The sequence below is a fragment of the Rhinatrema bivittatum genome, chromosome 8 (assembly GCF_901001135.1).
Source record: "Rhinatrema bivittatum chromosome 8, aRhiBiv1.1, whole genome shotgun sequence".
NCBI classification, from domain to species: domain Eukaryota; kingdom Metazoa; phylum Chordata; class Amphibia; order Gymnophiona; family Rhinatrematidae; genus Rhinatrema; species Rhinatrema bivittatum.
In genome coordinates this window covers 271,016,633-271,041,835 of record NC_042622.1, presented here as the reverse complement: position 1 = coordinate 271,041,835, position 25,203 = coordinate 271,016,633, and the positions used below count along the sequence as shown (strand labels likewise).

General features: G+C 53.4%; 1 protein-coding gene across 10 annotated transcripts in view; it reads left to right on the top strand.

Moving 5' to 3' along the window:
• The window catches only part of LOC115096379 (scaffold attachment factor B2-like), a 184,515-nt gene that overhangs the window by 82,418 nt on the left and 76,894 nt on the right, over positions 1-25,203 (top strand). For all 10 annotated transcript variants that reach the window (XR_003858057.1, XR_003858056.1, XM_029610892.1 and 7 more), the window contains 2 exons: positions 6,209-6,348; positions 17,932-18,023. Coding sequence is in view for 8 of the 10 variants with exons in the window: in XM_029610892.1 (XP_029466752.1) it covers positions 6,209-6,348; positions 17,932-18,023 (232 nt within the window). In the remaining 2 variants the exon portion in view is untranslated. The remainder of the gene's footprint in view (positions 1-6,208; positions 6,349-17,931; positions 18,024-25,203) is intronic.

The window sequence follows — 25,203 nt, the reverse complement described above, 5'->3', positions numbered from 1 at the left end:
ATTGGTTGGCCGATGATTCCTCCAAGTTGCAGTTGGGATATCTGTCCTTTAAAGGGAAACTGCTCTTTCCCTATACATACCTGGATCAGTCCAGACTGGGTTTTGCCTCCCTTCCAGCAGTTGGAGACAGAAAAACTTGAAGAGTACCCCTCTTAACCCGGTGTGCCACCTGCATCTCCTCAGTATTTCTCTGTCTCCAGCAGATGGAGGTGGTGCAAAACATGTAGTATTGAACAACCTTTCAAATTTCCAAAAAAAAAAAAAAAATGGAGAGACTAAGAGAAATCCAAGCAAGTGGACATTCCTTCCAGGGGGGGGGGGGGGGGGGGTAGGCAGGTCCTGGTGGGACCATCCTCCCTGGTAGCAGGTCAGATAGAGCAGGGGATGGGATACCCCACAAGGCTCCCCAGTCTAGTCAGGTGCCAGGGGTGATTACCGGTGGTCCGGTCCCTCCCCCAGCCCAGATCCGGAGCAGCCTGTATGCCGTGATAGTAATCTTTTCCTGAACATACCCAGATCAGTCCAGATCAAATTTATGTACTCCCACCAGCAGATAGAGGCAGAGAATAAAACTTCGAGGCACTGCTATATACCAAGTGTGCAACCTGCAGCTCCTCAGTATTTGTTTCCAGCAGATGATGGTGCATTCCTGCAGCTCTTGGCTGAGTTTTCTCTGGAGTAGTTTGCTCCCCCGAGGTGCCACTTCCGTTGTGGGACCATCCCTTGGGTAGAGCTGGGCGAAAAGGGTGCTGGATACCCCTGGCTGAGCTAGCCCGAGAGTCCTGGTACCTCGATAGCCAGGGGCATGAATCCTTCCAAGTGGATGCTGGTTCAGGGAAACTTCCCCAAAGGGGTACTGTGTTTTTGTTTTGTTTTTTAAAGTAGTTTGAGTAAGTTAAAAAAAAATCCTAGGCTTCCTGCATTCAGCGGCTCTGTCAGGTGATTGTATACTTGGCAGAGCTGAGCCCGGCAGTCCTGTGTGCTTGGAAGGGGCCTGGTGGGGAGAGCAGGCAGCGTTCTATGCGGGGCCTTCCTGGCTGGGTAGGAGATCCCTACATGCAGCTGCTCGGCAGTGCCGAGCTATTTTAAGTGCTGCCTTTATTTTATTTTCCCTGTACGTACCCAGATCAGTCCAGACTCCTGGGTTTGGTGTCTCCCCCCCCTCCCCCCCCCCCCCCCCCCCCCCCCCCCCCCGCCTCTAACAGATGGAGACCGAAGTTTACCAAACAAAACTCCACCTCATAGGCTGGTGTTACCTACAGTCTGACAGTGTTCTTCTGTCTCCAGCAAGTGGAGAAGGTGCCAAACCTACAGCCTGTGCTAGGGCCTAGCTGGTGTGAGACAGTGTAGTTAGGTTTAGATAAGAAATCAGTTTTTCTGAAGGAACAAAAGGACCGCAGTGTGTGCCTGCAGGTCACAGCCTCCCAGGGGGTGGATAGGTCCTGAGGGGACCATCCCCCCTTGTTTGAAGCGGCTGAAGTACAGGAGTAACAACCCCGATTGCCAGTTTGTGGAGAACACTGGGGGTGACACCGGGGAGCTCGGCTCACTCTCCCCAGTTTGATCCGGGACCCGGAGGCTCATTGTTTCTTGGTCTTTTCTTCGTTGCGTTCGCATTCGAGAGGTTGCTGGTGAGGGGCATGCTGTGTCGGGCCGCATTTGTCGCGCGATGGTATTTGCGCAGACTGCCTTCCGGGACACCATCCAATACGGTTACGCCTTGGAATTTGTCCGTCTTCCTCGGGACAGATTTCTCTTCTCTCCGTGCGGCTCCGACCTCAAACGGATGGCGGTTCAACAGACACTAGACCGTCTGCAAGCCATACAGGCTATCGTTCCCGTTCCTTTCGCCGAGGTGGGCTCGGGCCATTATTCCATCTACTTCGTGGTTCCCAAAAAGGACGGCTCGTTCCGGCCCATACTGGATCTGAAGGAAGTGAACCGCTCTCTGCGGGTCAACCGATTCCACATGGAGACGCTGCGTTCAGTGATTGCTGCGGTACACCAGGGGGAGTTTCTGGCTTCCCTGGATCTGACTGAGGCGTATCTGCACATTCCGATACGTCCGGACCACAGACGCTACCTACGTTTCAAGATCCTCGGTCAGCACTTTCAGTTTCAGGCCCTACCCTTCGGGCTCGCAACGGCTCCGCGGACCTTCACCAAGATCATGGTGGTGGTGGCGGCGGCCCTCCGGCGGGAGGGGATCTTAGTGCACCCCTACCTGGACGACTGGCTGATGCGGGCGAAGTCCTTCTCGCATGGACAGGCCTCGGTGGCCAGAGTCTTGGAGATGCTTCGCTCTCTGGGCTGGGTTGTGAATCTCCCCAAGAGTTCCCTCGTCCCATCCCAACGCTTGGATTTTCTGGGGGCGACCTTCGACACTCAGCAAGGCATGGTCTTCCTGCGGGCGGACAAGGCACTCTCCTTGAGGGAGCACGTCCGTCAGTTCGCGTCTTTGTCGGAACCCACCGCTTGGAATTATCTACAGCTTCTGGGAGTGATGGCGTCCACCATCGACATGGTGCCCTGGGCGTTTGCTCTTCTACGTCCACTGCAGGCGTCCCTGCTGTCGCGATGGAAACCGGTGTCACAGGAGTATCAGGGGGTTCTACCCCTCCCCCAGTCAGCTCGAGACAGTCTGGAGTGGTGGCTGGTCCCGGCTCACCTGGCCCGAGGCGTCTCCCTCGACGTTCCCTCTTGGGTAATCGTGACCACCGACGCCAGCCTTGTGGGGTGGGGCGCGGTCTGCGAACGAAGCGCCACACAGGGGACGTGGTCCCCGGAGGAGGCGAGGTGGCCGATCAATCGTCTGGAGACCAGAGCAGTACGCCTCGCACTTCGACGTTTCCTCCCCCTGATTCGGAACCGAGAGGTATGGGTTCTTTCGGACAACGCCACCACGGTGGCGTACATCAATCGTCAAGGCGGGACGAGGAGCGAACAGGTCTCCGCCGAAACCACGCTCCTGATGGACTGGGCGGAACTTCATCTGGTTCGGCTCGCGGCCTCCCACATCGCCGGCGTGGACAACGTGCAAGCGGATTACCTGAGTCGTCAGCGGTTGGACCCCGGCGAATGGTCCCTTTCCGACGAGGCTGACGCTCCTGGTTCGCCGTTGGGGAACGCCGCGACTGGACTTGATGGCGACCGCCCTCAACGCCAAGGCCCCTCGCTTCTTCAGTCGCAGAAGGGAGCGCGGCGCGGAGGGGGTGGATGCTCTAGCGCTGCCGTGGCCGGCAGATCAACTGCTCTGTTTTTCCTCCCTGGCCCTTAGTGGGCAAGATACTCCGCAGGATAGAAACTCACAGCGGTCCCGTGATTCTGATAGCTCCGGAGTGGCCGCGTCGTCCTTGGTTTGCAGACCTGCTTCACATGGCAGTGGACGGACCGTTACGCCTGAGTCATCTTCCTCGGCTCCTGCAGCAGGTACCGGTATTTTTTCGAGCAGGCGGCACTCTTGTCTTGCGGCTTGGCTTTTGAACGGCGCCGCCTCCGCCGACGAGGCTACCCGGAGGCGGTAATCTCTACGATGCTCCGGGCCAGCAAACCTTCTACCTCTGTTGCTTATGTGCGAGTGTGGAAGGTCTTCGAGGCCTGGTGTACCGATCATGGGGCCCGACCCACGGAGGCTTCGGTACCTCTGATCCTTCAATTTTTGCAGGACGGGCTGGATAAGGGTCTTGCATACAATTCCCTACGTGTGCAGGTAGCGGCCCTGAATGTTCTGGTACAGACACCGGTCGCCCTGCCTCTCCAGGCGGATATCGCCCGATTCCTGAAGGGGGCCAAACATCTACGGCCGCCGGTCAGGGACCCTTGTCCGTCGTGGAGTCTTAACCTGGTTCTCCGGGCCCTAGCGGGCGCTCCTTTCGAACCTCTACAGGAGTCTTCGCTTAAAGATCTTACTATGAAGACAGTTTTTCTCGTGGCAATATGCTCTGCCCGTCGAATCTCGGAGCTGCAGGCTCTTTCCTGCAGGGAACCCTACCTTCGCATTTCGGAGGCTGGGATCTCGCTGCGTACAGTACCTTCCTTCCTCCCGAAGGTGGTCTCTTCGTTTCACGTGAATCAGACGGTGGAACTCCCGGCGTTCTCTCCAGAGGAGTCGAGGTCTCTTCGTCACTTGGACGTCAAGCGAGTCTTACTCCACTACCTAGAGGTTACCAATGCCTTTCGGGTTTCCGATCATTTGTTTGTGCTCTGGTCGGGACCTAAGAAGGGCTCCTCTGCTTCAAAGATGACCATCGCCCGCTGGATCAAGGATGCCATCTCGTCGTCTTATATCGGGGCCGGTCGGGATCCGCCCAGGGGCGTTCGAGCTCATTCTACACGCTCTCACGCAGCGTCTTGGGTGGAGTCTCGTGCCGTCTCCCCACAGGAAATTTGCCGGGCGGCGACGTGGAAGTCGCTGCATACCTTCGCTAAGCATTATCGCCTACACCTGGCGCCCTCGGCTCCTGGGCAATTTGGCGATCAGGTTCTCCGAGCAGGGCTCTCAGGGGCCCACCCATAGTAGGGAAGCTTTGGTACATCCCACCGTCTGGACTGATCCTGGTACGTACAGGGAAAAAAATTATTCCTTACCTGCTAATTTTCGTTCCTGTAGTACCATGGATCAGTCCAGACGCCCACCACGCTGGGATCTTGCGACCTGCTCGGATTCATTGTTATCTACTGTCTCTTCTTTCTTCTCTCTGGTTCTCTATCAGAGTTGTACAGCTCCTCACAAGTTGACGTTGGCGACCTCTTTTTGTTAGGTCATGCCTGTTTTATTGTTCTTGATATTGACTTTCGTCAGCGTTTTGATCCAAATTGTTTTGTTATTGCTCTTTTGGGCTTTGTTATTCAAGATACTGAGCTCCAGCAGAGGGTGAGCTGGTATAGGAGGCGGAGCCCTCGAGCTCTGTTCTGACTCAATCTGCTGGACGGGGGACATAACCCACCGTCTGGACTGATCCATGGTACTACAGGAACGAAAATTAGCAGGTAAGGAATAATTTTCTTTTTCTTAGCAATTTGTTCAGCCAGAAAGGGTGTCTGAGCTTCAAGGCCTGTTACATAGAGAGCTCTTTTGCGGATTTCAGATTCCAGGGTCTCTGTAAGGACAGTTCCATCTTTTCTGCTTAAGGTGGCTTCAGTGTGGTTTTTTTTTTTACTTCAGTGGAGCTTCCAGCCTTTACATATTTGGAGATTGATATGCCTCAGTCCAAGAAATTGAGACGACAATGTCAGAAGGGCTTTGTTGCAGTATCTAGAGATCACTAGCAGTTTCCATTTGTCAGATCACCTTTCTGTGCTATGGAGTGGTGAAAAAAGGGTCCAACGTCAAAGGCCTCAATAACACGTTGATTGAAGGAGGCTGTGGGTTCTGGGGTTAGGGGCTCATTCTACTCTGTCCCAGGTAGTCTCTTTGGCAGAGTGCCAAATGGTTTTGCCGCAATAGATTTGCAGGGCGGCTACATGGAAGTCTTTACATACCTTTGCCAGATATTTGATGGGACATCTGGGTACCGGATGTTGGCAGTTTTGGTGAAAGTGTAGGAGCAGGACTTTCTCAGTCCCAGAAAAGGAAAATTGGTTCTTACCTACTAAGTTTTGTTCCTGTAGTACCACATATCAATCCAGAGTCCTTCCTGGTGGAGGACATAAGTTTTGGAGAGACTGCTCGATCTGTATCATTTAATAATTCTGATTAAATCTGAAGAATGGCACTGAATTCTCATTACACTTAAGCGTATTTTGAACTTAATTATAGCTCTTACTTGCTATTTTCCTTGCTCGTTCAGGGGGTTATAGTAGAATTAATTGCTTAGTTTAAGTATTTTCTGCTTGGGTACCTTTTAATACTGTGGAGATGAGGGTGGCACACCGGGTTAAGAGGTGGTGTCCTTGAAAGTTTGTCTCCATCTGCTGGAAGGGAGGCAAAACCCAGGAGTCTGGACTGATACTAAAGGAATGAAAATTAGCAGGTAAGAATCAATTTTCCTCTATGAAAACATGGTAATGTACATAGGACATCAGAATATAGCATACATAAAGCCATTGGCTTCTAACCTCTTGATTATGGTGATTAAATTTAAAATGGCGTATTTTATCGTTTATAATCTTTCCATTAAAATAAAATGAAAATCTTTAGAGGCATTGAGGTTTTTGAAAGTGTTCCCCCACCTATAAATTTACATGCCAGTTGGTTTGTCATTTGCAGGTCATCTTCTAAGAAAGATGAGAAAACAGACAAAAGTGATTCCAAGAAAACTGAAGAAAAAGATAAAGATGTGAAAGATGATAAAGACAAAGATGAAAAGAAACCTGATTCTGCAGATCGATCAAGGACAAGCAAATCAGGTGATCTAAGAAGTTAAAGCACCATCGTCTGTTCTTAATATTAAATGTCCACGCATCTACAAACTGAGGACAGGCCACCTTCTTGTGGAATGGGGGCGCTGTTTCACCAAAACCCTGGTGACCAGGGTTTTGCTTCCCTGCCAGAATATGGAAGCAGATGTCATCCTATATATAGGGTACCATGACACCTGCAGCACTTCAGTGTGTTCTCTCCAGCAGATGGTGAAGGTGCGAACCTTGCAACCTGGCCTAGTTGGGGACAAAGCTGTCGGGAGGTATTTTCTTCTCAACTGGGCAGGAGTTACAGTAGGGCAAACAAAGGGATCAGTGTGGCCCTAGTTTGTGTGCAGGTGGGAGAAGAACTTGAAAGCCAGAGGTGCTAGTTCACACTTTGCCTGCTTCTTAGGGGATCACCAGAAGGAGAAGAGGGTATTCTGTAGCAAGCATTACTTCAGTGGAGCTTTGGATCAGGGAAGTCTATTTTGTTTTTATCAAAGTTTTGGGATGTGGGGTGAAGCCAGAGGCTGTTCATCTGATCAGACCAATCCAGATGCATGGGATTTTCTTCCAGGAGATGGGGACATGACACAAGCTTCACTGGGAATGAATCCTCATCAGGAACTGCCATCTGTGCTCACTAAGGTCCATATTCAAAGGCCATTTAGATGGATAACAAGTTAATTGTCTTAATAGCAAAAAAGGCATTTGTCTGCACTCAGGCCAATCCACACCAGCGGGTTATGCATTCTTACCAGCAGATGGAGACTGAGAAAAACTGATTCAGTCACTGATGCATAGCCCTGCCCCAACATCAGCCTGCCAGTATTTTCCATTTTCAGCAGATGGGGGAAATGCACCTCCCTAGTGGGGATTGCTTGGGTTTAAAAAAAAAAAAAAAAAAAAAAGAGCTCCTGAGGTGATACCAGACTGGTGGTTCCTTCCCTCAACTGAGCGGTTTAAGTCTAGTCTGCTCAGGCTTAGACTTAGACAAGGGAGAGCTTGATGGTAAAGGCTTGTTCCCTGTACGTACCCGGATCAGTCCAGACACCTGGGTTGTGACTCCGCACCAGCAGATGGAGACAGAGCAAAACTTGACGGGCTCCCTACATATAGTAAGGTGCCACCCACAGCCCCTCAGTCTTTCTCTGTCTCCAGCAGATGGGGCAGGTCCACCCACAGTCTCGGGGATCCTTGGTTGTTTTTGTGGCTCGGGGTAGTCAGTCAGGGATCTATTTGTATTTAAGCCTAAGTTGTTAGGGCAGTGTGTGTTTTAAGAAGAAAGAAGACATAAAGAAGAAGACAGAAGTCTCCCGTCGGGGGAGCCTCCCAGGAGGGTTGGAAGGTCCTGAGAGGACCATCCCCTCCAGGTCGAGGCCGCTGCTGAGGGTCGAGGACCCGGCCTGTGCTGGCAGCAGCGTCGGGGGTGACACCGGGGAGCCCGGTTCACTCACCCCCGCTGGAGCTGAAGACTGCAGGACCACGGCTAGCGGCTAAGTAAAAAAAAAAAAAAAACCAGCGTGTTTAATTTTGTGCCGCCGGCTCTCTCTCCCTCTTCGCCGTCCCTTCGCCGGTCGGGTCGATCGTTCGCGGAGGGGGGGGCGCTGGTTGGGGAGCCTGGTCGCCGAGGTGGTCCAGCATGCCGAGGGGGACGACTTGCTGTGCGTGCGGCTCTGCGCGCGCGCGGCTCTCCAGGGACGGGATCTGCTCCGGATGCGTTGCAGGTGGCGAGGGTTCGTCGGAGGTCGATCGCGGGGGGCCCGTTCGCCATCGCGCGCCGGAGCTTCGGAGGCCGCGACCTTTGATCCGTTCCCGCTTAGCGCGGGAACGGACGCCATTTTGTCTACAGTAAGGGAAGCCACGAGGAGGGCACTCCAAGATGGCGCCCAGCCTCCCGCGCTGTCGCCACAGCCCAGGGTTTCGGGGGGAGAGCCCCCAGGGACCCGTGGCTCGGGGAGCCCTTGTGCAGGGGAGGACTCCTCCGGATCGGAGGGCTCGTTTTCGGAGGATTTTTCCCTTTTGATGCAGAAACTGGCGAAATATAAAAAGTCAAGAATAAAGGCTGGGAAGGCTTCAGGGGGCAGGGAAGCACACTCCCAGCCCCGGAAGAGAGCTGCTCGGACCCGGGACGCCCAGGGGGTGCCACGGGAGAAGAGGCAGCCGCGTGGCGACCTGCAGGAGTGGGAGTCAGCGTCCACGCCTCCTCGGACGAGGAGGCGCTGTTGGGAGCCCCTGAGGGCCAGGAGGGCCACGAAAACGAGGGGCAGGCCCAGCCGGGAGCCGGCAAGGGGCCGCAGGCGGCAGAGGGGGATGACCCCAAGGTCGTCCGCCTGTTTCGTCGGGAGGAACTTTCTCCACTTATCCCAGCCATTCTGGACGAGATCGGAGTGGATCCTCCTCCAGTGGAGTCCAGGCAGGGGGTCAAGATGGATCCGGTGCTGTTGGGCCTGGCGGGCCCTGCACTGGCCTTCCCTTTTCACTTCTCGGCCTCTGATATATTGTTTCGGGAATGGGATACCCCAGAACTGGGGCTGAAGGTGAGTAAGGCTATGGACAAGCTTTATCCCCTCCCAGAGGACGCGCTGGAACTGCTGCGTCTCCCGCGGGTGGACGCGGCGGTGTCAGCGGTTACAAAGAGATCCACCATCCCGGTTACGGGGGCTACTGCCCTCCTTGATATCCAGGATAGGAAGCTGGAGGTGCAATTGAAGAAGATCTTCGAAGTGTCCGCACTGGGAGTGCGGGCAGCCATTTGTAGTACCTTTGCACTGCGAGCGGGGCTCCGGTGGGCCCAGGTACTGCAAGCGAACGCCGACCTCTCCTCGGGGGAGGCTACTCAGGCGGATCACTTGGAGGCGGTGATTGCCTACACCGCCGATGCGATGCACGATTTAATCAGAACATCGGCCAGAGCGATGGTGTCGGCGGTCTCGGCGCGTCGTCTCCTTTGGCTTCGCAACTGGGCTGCTGATGGAGCGTCCAAGGCCCACCTGGGGTCCTTACCATTTAAGGGTAAGCTCCTGTTTGGCAAGCAGCTGGACGATCTGATGCAGTTCCTGAGCGAGAACAAGGCTTTTAAGTTGCCGGAGGATAGGCCCAGGCAGCGGTCGTCCTTTTCTGGAAGGAACAGGTTCGGGTCGGGCCAGTCCTATCGGTCCGGCTCGGCTAGATTGTCCTCCTGGTCCCAGTCCTTTCAAGGGAAGAAATTCAACAGAACCGGTGGACCCTCGTCCGGCTCGGGGGCCAAGTCGTCCCAATGAAACGAGACGGGTCCATTCCTCGTTGCCCCCAGCCCTCGTACCTTACGTGGGCACGAGGCTCACCTTGTTTTACGAGGCATGGACCAGAATAACTTCCGACCAGTGGGTCCTTGCTGTGATAAGAGACGGTTACGCGTTAGATTTTGTTCGGCTCCCGGTGGACAAGTTCCTCGTCTCCCCCTGCAAGGCCCTCGTCAAGCGCGCCGCTGTCCGGACCACCCTTCGGCGTCTAGTGGACCTGGGCGCAATTACTCCCGTGCCGCAGGATCAGCAGGGCAAGGGAAGGTACTCCATTTACTTCGTGGTCCCAAAGAAGGATGGAGCTTTTCGGCCCATTCTCGATCTAAAGGGCGTCAACCGGTGCCTGCGGGTGCCGCGGTTCAAGATGGAGACGATCCGCTCGGTGATTGCCGCGGTTCGTCCGGGCGAGTTCCTCGCTTCGCTGGACCTTACGGAGGCGTACCTTCACATCGGGATTCAGCCGGCTTATCACCGGTACCTGAGATTCTGCATCCTGGGCGGCCATTACCAGTTCAGGGCTCTTCCCTTCGGCCTCGCCATGGCTCCACGCACTTTCACGATGGTGGTGGTGGCTGCTCAGCTCCGGAGGGAAGGGCTGCTGGTGCATCCTTACTTGGACGATTGGCTCATCCGGGCAAAATCGGAGGCCGAGTGTCGGCAGGCGATTGCCAGGGTCCTACAACTCTTGCGATCGCTCGGTTGGGTGGTCAACTTGTCCAAGAGTCATCTGCAGCCTACGCAGCGGTTGGAGTATCTGGGGGCCCTGTTCGACACCGAGAGGGCCATGGTGTCGCTGACTCAGGAGAGAGTGGTCAAGCTCCACCGACAGGTGCGCCACATTTTGTCCATGCGGTGCCCGCTGGTCTGCGATTACCTGAGGGTCTTGGGTTCCATGGCGTCGACCCTCGCTCTGGTTCCTTGGGCATTCGCTCACCTGCGACCGTTACAATCAGCGTTACTTTCCCGCTGGAAGCCGGTTTCGGAGGAGTTTCATCTTCCGTTGCCTCTCACGCCCTGTGCCAGGGCCAGTCTGCACTGGTGGCTCTCCCGAGATCATCTGTCCTGCGGGGTGTCTCTGGTCATGCCCACCTGGACGGTAGTGACGACGGATGCCAGTCTACTCGGCTGGGGGGCGGTCTGCGGAGGCCGCTCGGTCCAGGGGCAGTGGTCGAGCCAGCAGTCAAGGTGGTCCATCAACCGCTTGGAGACAAGGGCGGTGTCGTTGGCCCTGCAAGCGTTTCTTCCGTGGATACGGGGCCAGGCGGTTCGGGTGCTCTCGGACAACGCAACCACGGTGGCGTATATCAATCGTCAAGGGGGCACGAGGAGCCAGCAAGTGGCGGAGGAGGCAAGGCAGCTCATGATCTGGGCGGAGCAACACCTCGGCGGCGTCTCACATCGCAGGTGTGGACAACGTGCAGGCGGATTTCCTCAGCCGGCATCGGCTGGATCCAGGCGAGTGGGAGCTACCAGACATGGCGTATCGCCTCATCTGTGCCAGGTGGGGAACGCCACGCCTGGACCTGATGGCCACCGCTCACAACGCAAAGGCCCCACGGTTCTTCAGCCGTCGGAGGGAACGGGGCGCAGAAGGAGTCGATGCTCTAGTACTTCCCTGGCCCACGGACGTGTTGATATATGTGTTTCCCCCGTGGCCGCTGATAGGCAAGGTTCTTCGCCGAATCGAGTTACATCCGGCGGACGTAATCCTGGTGGCGCCGGAGTGGCCAAGGCGCCCGTGGTTCGCGGACCTCATTCAGCTGGCGGCGGAGCCTCCGCTTCGGTTTCACGGGGCCGCATCTCTTCTGCGACAAGGACCCGTCTGTTTGGAGGATGCGGATCACTTTTGTCTCGCGGCATGGCTTTTGAAAGGGCGCGCTTAAGGACTAAGGGGTACTCTGAGGCTGTGATTGCTACCTTGTTGAGGGCTCGAAAACAGTCTACGTCCTTAGCCTATATGAGGGTGTGGACGGTTTTTGAGGACTGGTGTAGTACTCATGAGGTGGATCCTGTACGCCCACCGGTGCCGGGGGTCCTCGCTTTTCTTCAAGAGGGCCTCTCGAAGGGGCTGGCCTGGAGTACCCTGAAGGTCCAGATAGCTGCGCTTGGTTGTCTGCGCGGTAAGGTTCGCGGAGTGTCCTTGGCGTGTCATCCGGATGTGGTGCGTTTTCTTCGCGGGGCTAAGCATTTACGCCCTCCGGTACGGAATTCTTGTCCGTCTTGGAATTTGAATTGCGTGCTCTCGGCGCTTGGGGCAGCACCGTTTGAGCCTCTTAAGCGGGCGACGCTGAAAGATCTTACTTTGAAGACCGTGTTTCTAGTAGCCATTACGTCTGCTCGTCTGGTCTCGGAGTTGCAGGCCTTGTCCTGTTGGGAACCGTTCTTGCGATTCTCGCAGGGCGGGGTTTCCCTGCGGACTGTGCCGTCCTTTTTGCCTAAGGTGGTGTCCTCGTTTCACTTAAATCAGTCAGTGGACCTTCCAGGTTTTGAGGTCGGGGATCAGATGGACAAGGGGATGAAAGAGTTAAGGAAGCTCGATGTTCGCAGGGTCCTGCTTCGGTATCTGGAGGTTACGAATCCTTTCCGGGTTTCCGACCATCTGTTCGTCCTCTGGTCCGGGCCTCGCCGGGGGTCTGCTGCGTCGCGGGCCACTATTGCGCGTTGGCTCAAAGAGGCCATTAGCTCCGCATATCTTCTGCACGGCAAGGTGGCACCTAGGGGGCTTCGTGCTCATTCCACTCGGGCGCAAGCCACGTCCTGGGCCGAGGTCTCTCAGGTGTCCACGCAGGAGATCTGTAGAGCTGCGACGTGGAAGTCCTTGCATACTTTCACTAGGCATTACAGGCTTGATGTCAAGGCGTCTGAAGCGCCGGGGTTTGGAGCGAGTGTCCGAGCGGGACTCTCTGCTTCCCACCCTCGGTAGTTGGCTCTGGTACATCCCAGGTGTCTGGCCTGATCCGGGTACGTACAGGGAAAGGAAAATTAGTTCTTACCTGATAATTTTTGTTCCTGTAGTACCACGGATCAGTCCAGGCTCCCGCCCGTCTGTTCGGTACGATGAAGAGAGAGAGAGTCCGCTCGTTTGGTTATTTGTACTGCAATTGTTCCAGTTCTTGGCATAAAGCCGCTTGCCTCTGGTCTGATGTTTTCGGTTTTCAGCCAGGGGGTGTTTGAATTGGTTTCAAATGGTTCTAGTTAGTTAGTCGGGCACTGGTTTGCTTTGACAGTTCGACTGAGGGGCTGTGGGTGGCACCTTACTATATGGAGGGAGCCCGTCAAGTTTTGCTCTGTCTCCATCTGCTGGTGCGGAGTCACAACCCAGGTGTCTGGACTGATCCGTGGTACTACAGGAACGAAAATTATCAGGTAAGAACTAATTTTCCTTTCCTGAACATACCCAGATCAGTCCATACAAGTGGGTTTATGCATTCCTACCAGCAGATGGAGGCTGAGAACAAAACCTTGAAGCACTGCTACTTAAGTGTGCCACCTGCAGTCCCTCAGTATTTTTCTGTCTCCAGCAGATGGTAGAAGTCTTCTAGAGGAGATTTCCCTCCTAGGAGGTTGTCTGGTCCTGGTAGGACCATCCCTCCTGGACGTAGTGGTGAATGAGCAGGGGTTGGGGACCCTAAATTGCTCTTGGTGACCCGTTGGGGGTGAAAGCTAGTAGTCTAGTTCCCTCGCCTCCAGGAGCCCTGGGAAGATCCCTTTGACACTTCATTCCCTGTACGTACCCGGATCAGTCCAGACAGTGGGTTGAGCCTCTGTCCAGCAGAGGGAGTCAGAGAAAAACTGAAAAGGTATCCTATATCAGGACAGTGCTCACCCTGCGTCCCTTCACTATTTCTCTGTCTCCAAGCAGAGGCAGGCAGTTGAACCTGCGGTTCCCTAGCTTTCTCTGTTTTCCACACTCTGGTGGTTTCTTTTTCTCCTTCTGATTGTTGGACTGATCTGTGGTACTACAGGAACAAAAATTAGGCCATCCAGGACCAGGTTCACGCCGTCACTGTCTGATTCTTCCACAGTTTCACCCCTAGTTCCTCAAGTACCTGGGGAATAAGGGGCCGCAGCTCCTCCTTGAACAACCGGACCACGCGGGGATAGTCTCCTTCCGAGCCAGATCCACTGGACACTGGTCGCCATCGCCCGCATCCAAGTCCAGGGGGACCTTCCCCCTGATCGTCAGCAGTGTCAGCCGCGCCAAGACAGCATGGGAAGAACAATTGTCTGCTTGGAGATGACACTTTGGGGCCCCCACACTCCCCTCCAGGGATCTGCGCTTCACAAACGTCCGTGCCAGGAATGCCTTATGCACTAGGAGCACAAATTCCCGAGAAAAACCGCCTGGGCCAGCATCACCGCTGGAATCTGACTCCGTGGCCCTCAAGTCCTCTGGCCTCTGTTCCTGCACTACGGGAGACAGCGGAGGTCATCCTGGGAATCTTTTCCCACAGGGGAGCAGCGGACGCCGAAGACCTACTTTTGGACCCAGTGCCGGCGCCCAATCTGCGGTGCGGCCTTCTAAGGCTTAGACCCCTTAACTGAGGACCCCTCCCCTCCACAGCACAAGTAGTGCAAAGTGAGAAGGAGTTCAAATAGGCAGAGACCATACCCCACAAGCCTTGCAGGGTTCCACGAGTAGCTTCTCTGCCATTGCAGTGTTCCAAAAGTAACCCAAGGGCACTCCCCCCGGGAGGAATCAAGTGCTGCTTTACAGAACTTAAGTTGCCTAAAAAGATAGCTGGCAAAAATCAGTCCCAGCACCTTCAGAGAGCCTTGGAGCTGAAAAAGAAAAAACAAAATGGCCACCACACCAAAAATAGACCCGGGACTGCCATGGAGACACTGCCTAGGAGGCTCAACACCACCCAGGGAAGGCTCCATTAAAGGCTGCAAGCTCTCCACTCTTCAGGAAATCGAAATTGGGGCCTGTCTGGCCCAGCCCCGCTGAGCAGACTGATTCACCCGAGGAGCCGCAGGACAGAAGAAAAAAGGCGCTTTTTTCCTACAAAACTTAAAGCAGAAAAATAACTTTCCCCAACGGGGATACTTCCCTGAACCCATGGTCACAGAGGGAGCCAGTCCCCTGGCTATCAGCAGTCCCGGAACACACAGCCTAGCATGCCGGGGGTATCCAACCCCCTATTTGCCCGGCTGTAACGCGAGGGATGGTCCAGAAAATTGTACCTGGCACCTTGAGGAGCAAGAAATCCAAGCTCAGCTCAGAGCTGCAGGTATGCACCACCATCTGCTGGTGACAGAGAAATACTGAGGAGCTCAGGTGGCTCACGTGGTGTATATAGTAGTGCTCAGTTTTGTTCTCTGCCTCCATCTGCTGGTGGGAGTGTATAACCCACTAGTCTGGACTGATCTGGTTATGTACAGGAAACCCAATTGTCAACTGATTAGGAAAGAAAATTTAGGTAAGAACCAACTTTCCTTTCTATTAGATACAGTAGTTTCAAATCGGCCGCTAACCCTACTTGCGTCCCTGTCCCATGGTCCGACCATCACATCATCTCTGCCGAACTTCAAATTAAAGACCAGCCTCGTCCTATCTTCCCGGCAACCACTATACAATACAGGAAACCCTGCCCCATAGATAGTCTCAGCAACCTGCTCACTAAAGAGCTCGACCGACTGGATCTCACAGACGCTCCCTCAGCCATCAACTCCTGGCTCAAGATAACAAACAAGGTCGCAGATCTATCCTGTCCCTCCATCACTAAATCCTTGAAACCACCTCAAGCCAATAGACATCCGTGGTACACTCCGGAACTTAAAATCCTTAAACAAGAACTTAGGAAAAAAGAAAGCAGTTGGCGCAAGTCTCCTTCCACCGTCTCAACTCTAAACTACAAAACCCACCTCAACACATACAGAACAGCCATCCTCAAGGCCAAAAAAGACTTCTTTGCAAAAAAAATACACAACTTCTCATTCGACTCCAAAGCCTTATTTTCATTTGTATCATCTCTAACAAAACCATCCCCACCTATCATCCCTGACGAACAAGCATCCAACAAAGCCATGGAACTAGCAATATACTTTGATAAGATCACCAACCTACTCAAGCCTATCTCTTCCCTACAGCAGACAACAATGCCCCCCCAGCACCTCAACACCCACCAAGAAATTCAGCTTTACATCGTTCGAGACCCCATCATCAATGGAAATCGAAATCATTCTCAATCTTAAACCCTCCTCACATCCATTGGATGCCATACCCTCCAATCTTCTGCTAGCTATTCCTAACACCATTTCCAAAGCATTAGCAGACATCATAAACTGCTCATTAACTCAAGGAAAGGTCCCAGAACAACTTAAAATAGCCATACTGAAACCCTTACTAAAAAAACCTAACCTCCCAACGGCTGACCCTGCAAACTTCCGTCCAATCGCTAACCTCCCCTTGATCTCAAGAGTGATGGAAAGATTTGTCAACAAACTGTCTGAGTACTTGGAGGAGAACAACATACTCTCCCCTTTCCAGTTCGGTTTTAGGAAATCGCACAACACAGAAGTGCTACTCGCATCATTATCTGACACTATCCTCCTCAATCTTGAAAAAAACAACCGTACCTCCTCGCCCTTCTCGACCTATCTGCCGCCTTCGACACAGTTAATCATTCCATCCTTCTCGAGCGGCTATCTGATATAGGAATTCAGGGAGAAGCTCACAACTGGTTCCAATCATTCTTGGAGAATAGATTCTATAAGGTCAAGATCAATAACGAAGAATCACTTCCCATCAAATCAATCCGAGGAGTCCCGCAAGGATCATCTCTCTCCCCGACACTTTTTAACATTTATCTGCTACCACTCTGCCACCTACTCTCCAGCCTTAATCTAAAGCATATTTTCGCTGACGACATTCAGATACTTCTTCCTATCACAGAATCCCTGCAAAAAACTTGGGCACATTGGAACAACTGCTTACAGTCTATCAATACTCTGCTATCCAGCTTGAACCTCATACTCAGTCAAAACAAAACTGAAATCCTCATCTCGCCGGATGAAAACCATATTGTCACCAACTCCCAAAGCGCAACACAATTCGCAAAATCATACATTAACCACTCCCCCTCTGTCAGGGACTTAGGGGTGTGACTCGACAATCAATTTAACCTTAAATCCTTTGTCCACAACACCACTAAAGAATGTTTTTTCAAACTTCAAGTACTCAAAAATCTGAAACCACTCCATTTCAGCGACTTCAGATTAGTAATTCAGTCTATAATCCTGTCAAAGTTAGACTACTGTAACTCCCTTCTACTAGGTCTCCCTGCCATTTCCACGAAACAGCTACAAATGGTGCAGAATGCTGCGGCGAGGTTACTCACCAACTCGAATAAAAGAGCCCACATCACACCAATTCTACACGGCCTTCACTGGCTTCCTATAAAATCCAGGATCACTTTCAAGACATTAATACATTAATGATGATCCACAAGGACATTATTGGCATCGCCCACCTACATCTAAACACGCAACTCCGCCCTCACACATCACAAAGACCCATCAGATACAAGTACAAAGGATCATTATATACTCCTCCGGTCAAATCCTTATTAAGAAAACGAGCACTCTCTACAGCCGGGCCCACCCTCTGGAACTCATTACCTCCGGAACTTCGCCTAGAAACATGCCATCAAACTTTTAAGAAACACCTAAAAACATGGCTCTTCCGGCCAGCCTTCCCAGAATCGCAGGAACACTCAGATACCGGTCAAAGGGCAAAATAGAACACAACAAATCTCTTGAACACCCCCAAACCCCGCTGGGCCCGCTTACGCCTTATCCGGACAGTCCACAGGTTATGAAAGTCACCACTGTAGATGCACTAGCTCATTAGCTCTCGTTATGCTCAGGTCATGCCCTTCAACATTGTACACTGTTACCTGCTACACTCAATTTATTTTACTATTTATTGTAGATATTTTTGTTTTTTAAGTCTTTTGAACGCTGTTTGACGTGTTATTGATGTCTATTTAATATTTACGTCCTTATGTTCAGAAACTCTGTTTAATGTAACGCCTTAACCGCGACTGTTTTTGTTCAGTGGAAACCGACCTGATTTGATATGTGTATCGAATGTCGGTATATAAAAAAATTCTAAATAAATAAATCTATCATGTTTTCTTTGACACTAGCATTATCAAAGGTAAGAAGTAATTTTTAAGGTTTGAGCTGAGCATTATACAATGTGGGATATTTTTTGCTGCTTTTATAACAATGGCTCAAAATTCAGTTTACCACTATCTGCAATTTTGGTAACTTTGTGGAGTATCTTTTTTTTTTCCAGGTAGCCGAGGAACAGAAAGGACAGTAGTAATGGATAAATCCAAAGGGGAGCCTGTCATTAGTGTAAAAACTACGTCAAGGTCCAAGGAGAGAGTAAGTATGCGTTACTGCAATGTACCTAATCTGGCAAATCAATGTTAGAAACAGCAGGCAAAAATAGTGGAGAGCTGATAAGATCATACTCTTCAAAAAGCGTTCATCAAACTCCTTTAAGTTCATATAAAGTAGAGAATTTTCAAACTTTTAATAGCAAAAACCTTCCATTAAACTGTAAAGCAAAGTTGCTTACCTGTAAAAGGTGTTCTCCAAGGACAAGCAGGATGGTAGTCCTCTCACATGGGTGACAGGTGGAGCCCTGACATGGAAAACGTTGACTTGGCACACTGAGCATGCCCAACATGCCCTATACCTTTGCACAACATTACCGCCTTGACGTACAGGTGCCAGTGTTTGGTTCCTTTGGTCGGTAGGTGCTTCGAGTGGGACTCTCGGTCCCACCCTTTGTAGGGAAGCTTTGGTACATCCCACTGTCTGGACTGATCCGGGTACGTACAGGGAAAGGAAAATTAGTTCTTACCTGATAATTTTCGTTCCTGTAGTACCACATATCAGTCCAGACACCCTTCCATGTATTTTCTGTTGTCCATTCGAAGCTCTTTTTGCGGGTTACTGGATGTTTTTAATCTGTAATAATCCCTAAAGGCACCGGAAGCATCTGTTCCCTGTACGTACCTGGATCAGTCCAGACAGTGGGTTATGTCCCCAATCCAGCAGATGGAGTCAGCCAAAGCTTCGAGGGGGCGTCACCATAAGTACTACTACCCCCTCTGCAGGAGTTCAGTATCTTCTGACTCCAGCAGATGCGAGTAGTAGAATCTGGGTTGCTCCAGATTGCCTGAAACCATTTCTTACAGTGATTACTTGTCTTCTCTGTTTTTCACAAGCGGGGGTGAACAAGGGGCTCGCCTGCAACTCGCTCCGGGTTCAGGTGGCCGCCCTTGGTTCGCTCCTGCGCGACGGGGGCTCTCTGCTGCAACACCCGGACATTGGAGTCTCAACCTTGTGCTCCGTGCCATGTCGGGGCCCCCGTTCGAGCCACTGCGGAATGTGACGATCAAGGACCTCACCCTCAAGACTGTGTTTCTGGTGGCCATCTGCTCCGCTCGACGCATCTCGGAGCTGCAGGCCCTGTCGTGTAGAGAGCCTTATCTCCGTTTCTCCGACTCTGGAGTTTCTCTTCGCACTGTTCCTTCCTTCCTTCCGAAGGTGCTGTCTACGTTTCACGTCAATCAGACGGTGGGACTGCCGTCCTTCTCCTCCTCTGAGCCGAGGGCTCTCCGACTCCTGGATGTCAAGCGCACACTGCTCCTCTACCTGGAGGCTACGAATGACCTCCGGACTTCTGACCATCTCTTCGTACTTTGGTCCGGCCCTAGGACAGGATCTCAGGCCTCGAAGACGACCATGGCTGAAGGCCGGCATTGCCGTTTGCTACGTTGGGGTGGGGCGGACTCTCCCGCCCGGCATTGTAGCGTACTCTACACGCTCTCAGGCGGCTCCCTGGGCGGAAGCTCGCTCGGTTTCCTCTCAAGAAATCTGTAGCGCAGCCACCTGGAAATCGTTACACACGTTCTCAAGGCACTATCGTCTGCACCTCGCCTCTTCTGTCTCTGGACACTTTGGCGAACAGGTTCTACGTGCAGGCCTCGCAGGACCCCACTCGAGTTAGGGAAGCTTGGGTACATCCCACTGTCTGGACTGATCCAGGTACGTACAGGGAAAAGAAAATTATTACTTACCTGCTAATTTTCGTTCCTGTAGTACCATGGATCAGTCCAGACGCCCACCGCGTTTGGGTTCTAATCCTGCTTGGCTGTTCTAAGATAGTCGTGTTTTCTGTCTTTCACGATTTCTCAGTTTTCACTGTTTGTCACAGTGCCCTGTTGGGTTGACACGCTGTATTCATCACCTCCTACCCGTTGGTGGGACGGTTGCAGTTCTTTACTTAGGTTAAGCGGCTTATTGTTGCCGTTTACTTTCAACTTGATCCAATACGGGGGTTTGTTTACTCGGGCTTTGATATACTCGATACTGAACTCCTGCAGAGGGGGTAGTAGTACTTATGGTGACGCCCCCTCGAAGCTTTGGCTGACTCCATCTGCTGGATTGGGGACATAACCCACTGTCTGGACTGATCCATGGTACTACAGGAACGAAAATTAGCAGGTAAGTAATAATTTTCTTTTCCTGTACGTACCCGGATCAGTCCAGACAGTGGGTTGAGCCTCCTTTCCAGCAGGTGGAGACAGACTAAAACTTGAAGGATGCCCTATATCAGGACAGAGCCTATCCTCTACCCCTTCAGTATTCGTCTGTCTCCAGCAGGTGCAGCATCTCCCCTTCAGTTCTCTGCTGTAGGCTAGTCAGCCTTTTCTTCTTCTTACTTTTTCGGCTCAAGCAAGTAGTTCTTTTGATTCCCGCGTGTTTTAGAAACAAAGGAAAAAATCTATGAAGGAAATTTTGCCGCCTTTTAGTGCTTTTACTGTTTTTGTGTGGGAGACGTCCGTCTCCCAGCTCTTGCCCGGCTCAGGGGGGCTTTGCCCCTTTTGCAGGAGGGGGTTCCCTGCATAGTCTTGAGTCCGTGGACGCTTCCAGGTGTGGGGACCGACGCTCTCTGGGCCTCGTTCCCCCTCTGGCTGCCGAGAGGGTTTTTAACCCGCTACTTTGCTCAGTAAAAAAAAAAAAAAAAGGGAGTTTAAAAGTTTTAAACTTTCAATAAGTTGCAGGTACTCACCTACTTCTAACTTATTTGCAGCAGTTGACCAGCTTTTTTATATTTTTCTGGTCAGAGTAGGGCTAGAACCGGCAGCCAGAGAAGCAGAAGGCAGCAGGTTTCCCGCCTGCTCTCTCCTGCTGTGCAGGGTGTCAATCAAGCTTTTTTTTTTTTCAGCTTTTTTTTCTTCAGCTGCAGATTAGCTATGTCCCGGCTGGCAGCCTGCCTTTCTTGTGGGCTGCCCTCTTCGCGTTTTCCACAGCAGGGCCTCTGCAGTGCTTGCCTGCCGGGTGGGGAAGGTCCCTCCTCGGCAGGACAAGCAAATTTAGCCCGGGGCGCCACTCCTCCCGGCATGGCTAGGCCTTTCCCGGGTCAGCAGAGCCCGGGAACGGCCGCCATCTTGGATTTTTCATCGGGGCCGATTTCAGTGCTCCCTGGGGCTGGGGGGCCAGATTTATTTTGATTTAACCCCTGATTTGGCCCCCGTGGGTGCCCAGGAGAGGGGGGTCCTGACCTTCCCTCTCCCCCCCCCCCCCCCCCCCCCCCCGCCAAATCCAGGGTCCCTTTTTTAGCGGATTTCGTCCTCCTCATGCACAAATCTTATCTAGCTAGCCTGCATGAGCTGGACGAAAGCCCCCCCTTGCCCCCCCCCCCCCGCCAAAAATACCTCGTTCAGCGCCGTTGACTACTGGACTGGCCGCGGAGCCCCAGGGACCAGTGCGGGTGGTCCCGGGGGTGTCTCCTGTGTCCTCGGACCCCGCTGCTTCCTCGGATTCGGCGGATGCCCCCCCCCCGAGGGGGATGACCCTAGAGCCCTCCGTCTTTTTCGTAAGGAAGAATTAAAGCCCCTCTTCCCTTTTGTTTTGCAGGAACTGGGGTCTGGAGAGTCCCTCCGTGGATAATCTCATGGCTTCGCTCCCTAAGGATATGAACCTGGTTCTGGGAGGGCTCCGGCCTCGGCCTTTCCCTTCCACCCCATGCTTAAGCTCCTTATCCTGCGGGAATGGGAGGCTCCTGAGGGTGCGCTTCGGGTAGGACGTGCGATGGATAAGCTCTATCCCCTCCCGGAGGAGGGCTTGGCGCTGTTGCGCTATCCGTCGGTGGATTCTTATGTTTCTGCAGTGGCCAAGCGCACCACGATTCCGGTGGAAGGTTCCACGGCCTTGAAGGATTCACAAGATCATAAGCTGGAGGCTCACCTGAAGCGCATCTTTGACGTTCTGGCCCTCGGGGTCCGGGCGTCTTGCTGAAGCAGTCTCATGATGCGAGCGGGCCTCCAGTGGGTCCAACAGTTACTCTGCGCCCGGGAGCTTCCGCCAGGTGAGGCAGAACAAGCCAAACATCTGGAGGCTGTAACCGCTTACGTATCGGACGCCCTCTACGATCGGGTCCGTGTCCAGGCGAAGGCGATGGTTTCGGCAGTGGCAGCCCGGAGGCTCCTTTGGCTATGCCACTGGTCTGCTGATCAGTCCTCGAAGACTCGGCTGGGCACGCTGCCCTTCAAAGGTAAGATGCTCTTTGGCGAGGATCTCGAGAAGCTTATGGACTCCTTGGCTGACAACAAGGTCCATAAGCTCCCAGAGGACCGCCCTAAGTCTTCCCGATCCTTCACGGCCTCTCGCTCTCGGTTCAGGGGCCAGCGTCGCTTCGCTTCTCAGGGGCGGGGCGGTTCTGCGAGGGGGTCTTCTCGTGCGCAGTCCTGGTCGCAGTCCTTTCGTGGCAGACGGACCTTTCGCGAGGGCCAGCCCGTGCGTGCTACCGCTAAACCTGCCACGCAATGAAGTTCAGCCGACCCATTCCTCGGTTCCTTACCTCGGCGGACGCCTCTCCCTGTTCTTCGAGGAATGGGTCAAGATCACGTCGGATCAGTGGGTCCTCGACATTATCAGACAGGTACGCTTTCGACCTCGTCAGAGAACTTCCAGATCTTTCTTTTCTCGCCTTGCGGCCGGGCCAAGAGGGGCACGGTGGTCCAGATTCTCTCCAAGCTTCTGGATCTGGGAGCGGTGGTCCCAGTCCCAGAAAGGGAAATTGGCGCCGGCCAGTATTCTATTTACTTCACCGTGCCCAAAAAGGACTGGTCCTTCCGCCCAATATTGGACCTCAAGAGGGTCAAACTGGCTCTCAAGATCTACCACTTCCGCATGGAAACCCTGCAGGCGGTCATTGCGGCGGTCCACCCCGGAGAGTTCCTTGCTTCCCTCGATCTCGCAGAAGCTTATTTTCATATTTCCATTCACCGCGACTATCAGAAGTATCTCCAATTCCACATTCTCAACCAGGACTTCCAGTTTCGAGCTCTCCCCTTTGGCCTCGTGACCGCTCCTCGCACCTTCACGAAGGTCATGGTAGTAGTAGCGGCGGCCTTGCGCTGGGAGGGGATTCTCGTCCATCCCTATCTGGACGATTGGCTCATCAGGGCCAAGTCGGAGACTTCTTGCCGGCGGGCGGTGGATCGCGCCTTGGAGCTCCTTGCCTCTCTCGGGTGGATAGTGAACTTTTCCAAGAGCAAGCTTCAGCCCTCCCAGGAGTTGGAATTTCTGGGAGCCCACTTCGACACCCGAGTAGGCAAGGTTTTCTTACCTCGGGCGCAAGCCCTCAAACTGATCGATCAGGTCCAGACTTTGATTGCCCTACCTTCCCCGACAGCCTGGGATTATCTCCCAAGTCCTGGGATCCATGGCTTCTACCATCAACCTTGTCCCCTGGGCTTTTGCTCATATGCGTCCGTTACAGAAAGCTTTGCTGTCCCGTTGGCAGCCAGTGTCGGAGCAGTTCCACGTAGTCCTTCCGTTCTTGGATTCTACTGTCGACAAATTACAGTGGTGGCTGTCTCTTCCTCATCTTCTGCAAGGGATGCCTCTTCAAGCTCCACAGTGGATTATAGTGACCACAGATGCCAGCCTGTTGGGCTAGGGTGCGGTCTGCCTTTCTCAGTCCACCCAGGGAACATGGTTGCAGACTCACCGGGGGTGAGGGTGCTTCCGCGGCCTCTGGAAGGGTCCGGGTCCATTCTATCACAGGCACCTTTGGTGAGCTGCAGTCGGCTTCTGGGACTGGCCCGTGGGAACGGGCGCCATTTTGAGCGCGCTGGGGGCTGTGTCTGAGTCAGCGGGCGCCATTTTGCCTCCGTTCGCGCCGGCAGCCCTGGCGCCACGTGAAACAGCGTTTGGGTAGGAGGACCCTCCACGCTTGTCCCTGCAGTGCAGGGTCCCTGAGGGGGTCAGACCTGCGAGGCCTGATTTGAATAGATCTGCGGAAGTCCCTACAGAGGATGGGGGTGATGTCTTCAGATTCTTTTTCTTCCGACTTTGTCTTACTAATGTATAAGGCCTTTAAGGCCCGGAAGGCAGGCAGAAAAAGGCCTCCCAATCAGGAAGTTATATCTGAACCTCTGAAGAGAGCCAGGGCCACCCCAGAGCCGGAGCTGGGGGGGGGGGGGGGGGTGTCAATGTCCTGCCAGCTTCCGGGTGCCTCAGGCAGATCCGGATACTTCTACGGACTCGGATGACCAGGTTAACCCTTCCCTTCCCCTGAGGGGGGTTGAGGGAGAAACCAATCCCCAGCAGGGGGTTTGAAGGGGTCTCACGGGACAGATGGAGATGATCCGAAGGTCGTCCGTCTTTTTAGGAGGGATGAGCTGGGTCCCCTCATCCCAGCTATTTTAGGGGAGTTGGGGATCCAGCTTCCCCAGGAGGAATCTAGATTGGGGGCTCGGACCCAGTGGTTTTAGGTCTTAGGGGACTGCCATGAGTTTTTCCTTCCCATTTTTCGGCAACAGATTTGTTATTTAAGGAATGGGATACTCCGGATATGGGGCTTAAGGTAGCGAAGGCGATGGACAAGCTTTATCCCCTACCTGAGGAGGAGTTGTTGCGGGTGCCAAGGTGGATTCGGCAGTGGCCGCCGTCACCGGGGGGACGGCCCTTAAGGACTTGCAAGATCAGAAGCTGGAGGTACAGCTTAAGAAGATCTTCGAGGTCTCCGCCTTGGGAATTCGTGCAGCCATGTGTAGTAATTTTTCCTTATGCGCAGGTCTTTGCTGGGTCCAACAGCTCCTAGCCAATGAGTCGCTATTGCAGGAGGAAGCTCGTCAAGCGGGACAGCTGGAAGCGGTGATCGCCTATGGTGCGGATGCCTTCCATGATTTGCTTCGCACATCAGCTAGGACTATGGTAGCGGCGGTGTCTGTGCGACGCTTGTTATGGCTCCGTAACTGGGCAGCGGATATGTCTTCCAGATCTCAGCTGGGATCCTTGCCCTTTAAGGGCAAGCTGCTCTGGCAAGGAGCTGGAGGATCTAGTTCAGTCTTTAGGCAAAAATAAGGTGTATCACTTGCCAGAGGATAGGCCGAAGTTGAGGATCCTTTGCTTCCCGGTCGCGGTTTCGTGATGGACGGAGACCTCTGCCTCCCCGAGGGGCCGTGTCGTCTTTTCGCCACAATGCTAGCAGACAACAGACGTACTCGCAGTCCTTTCGTGGGCGCCGGTTCGGTAGACC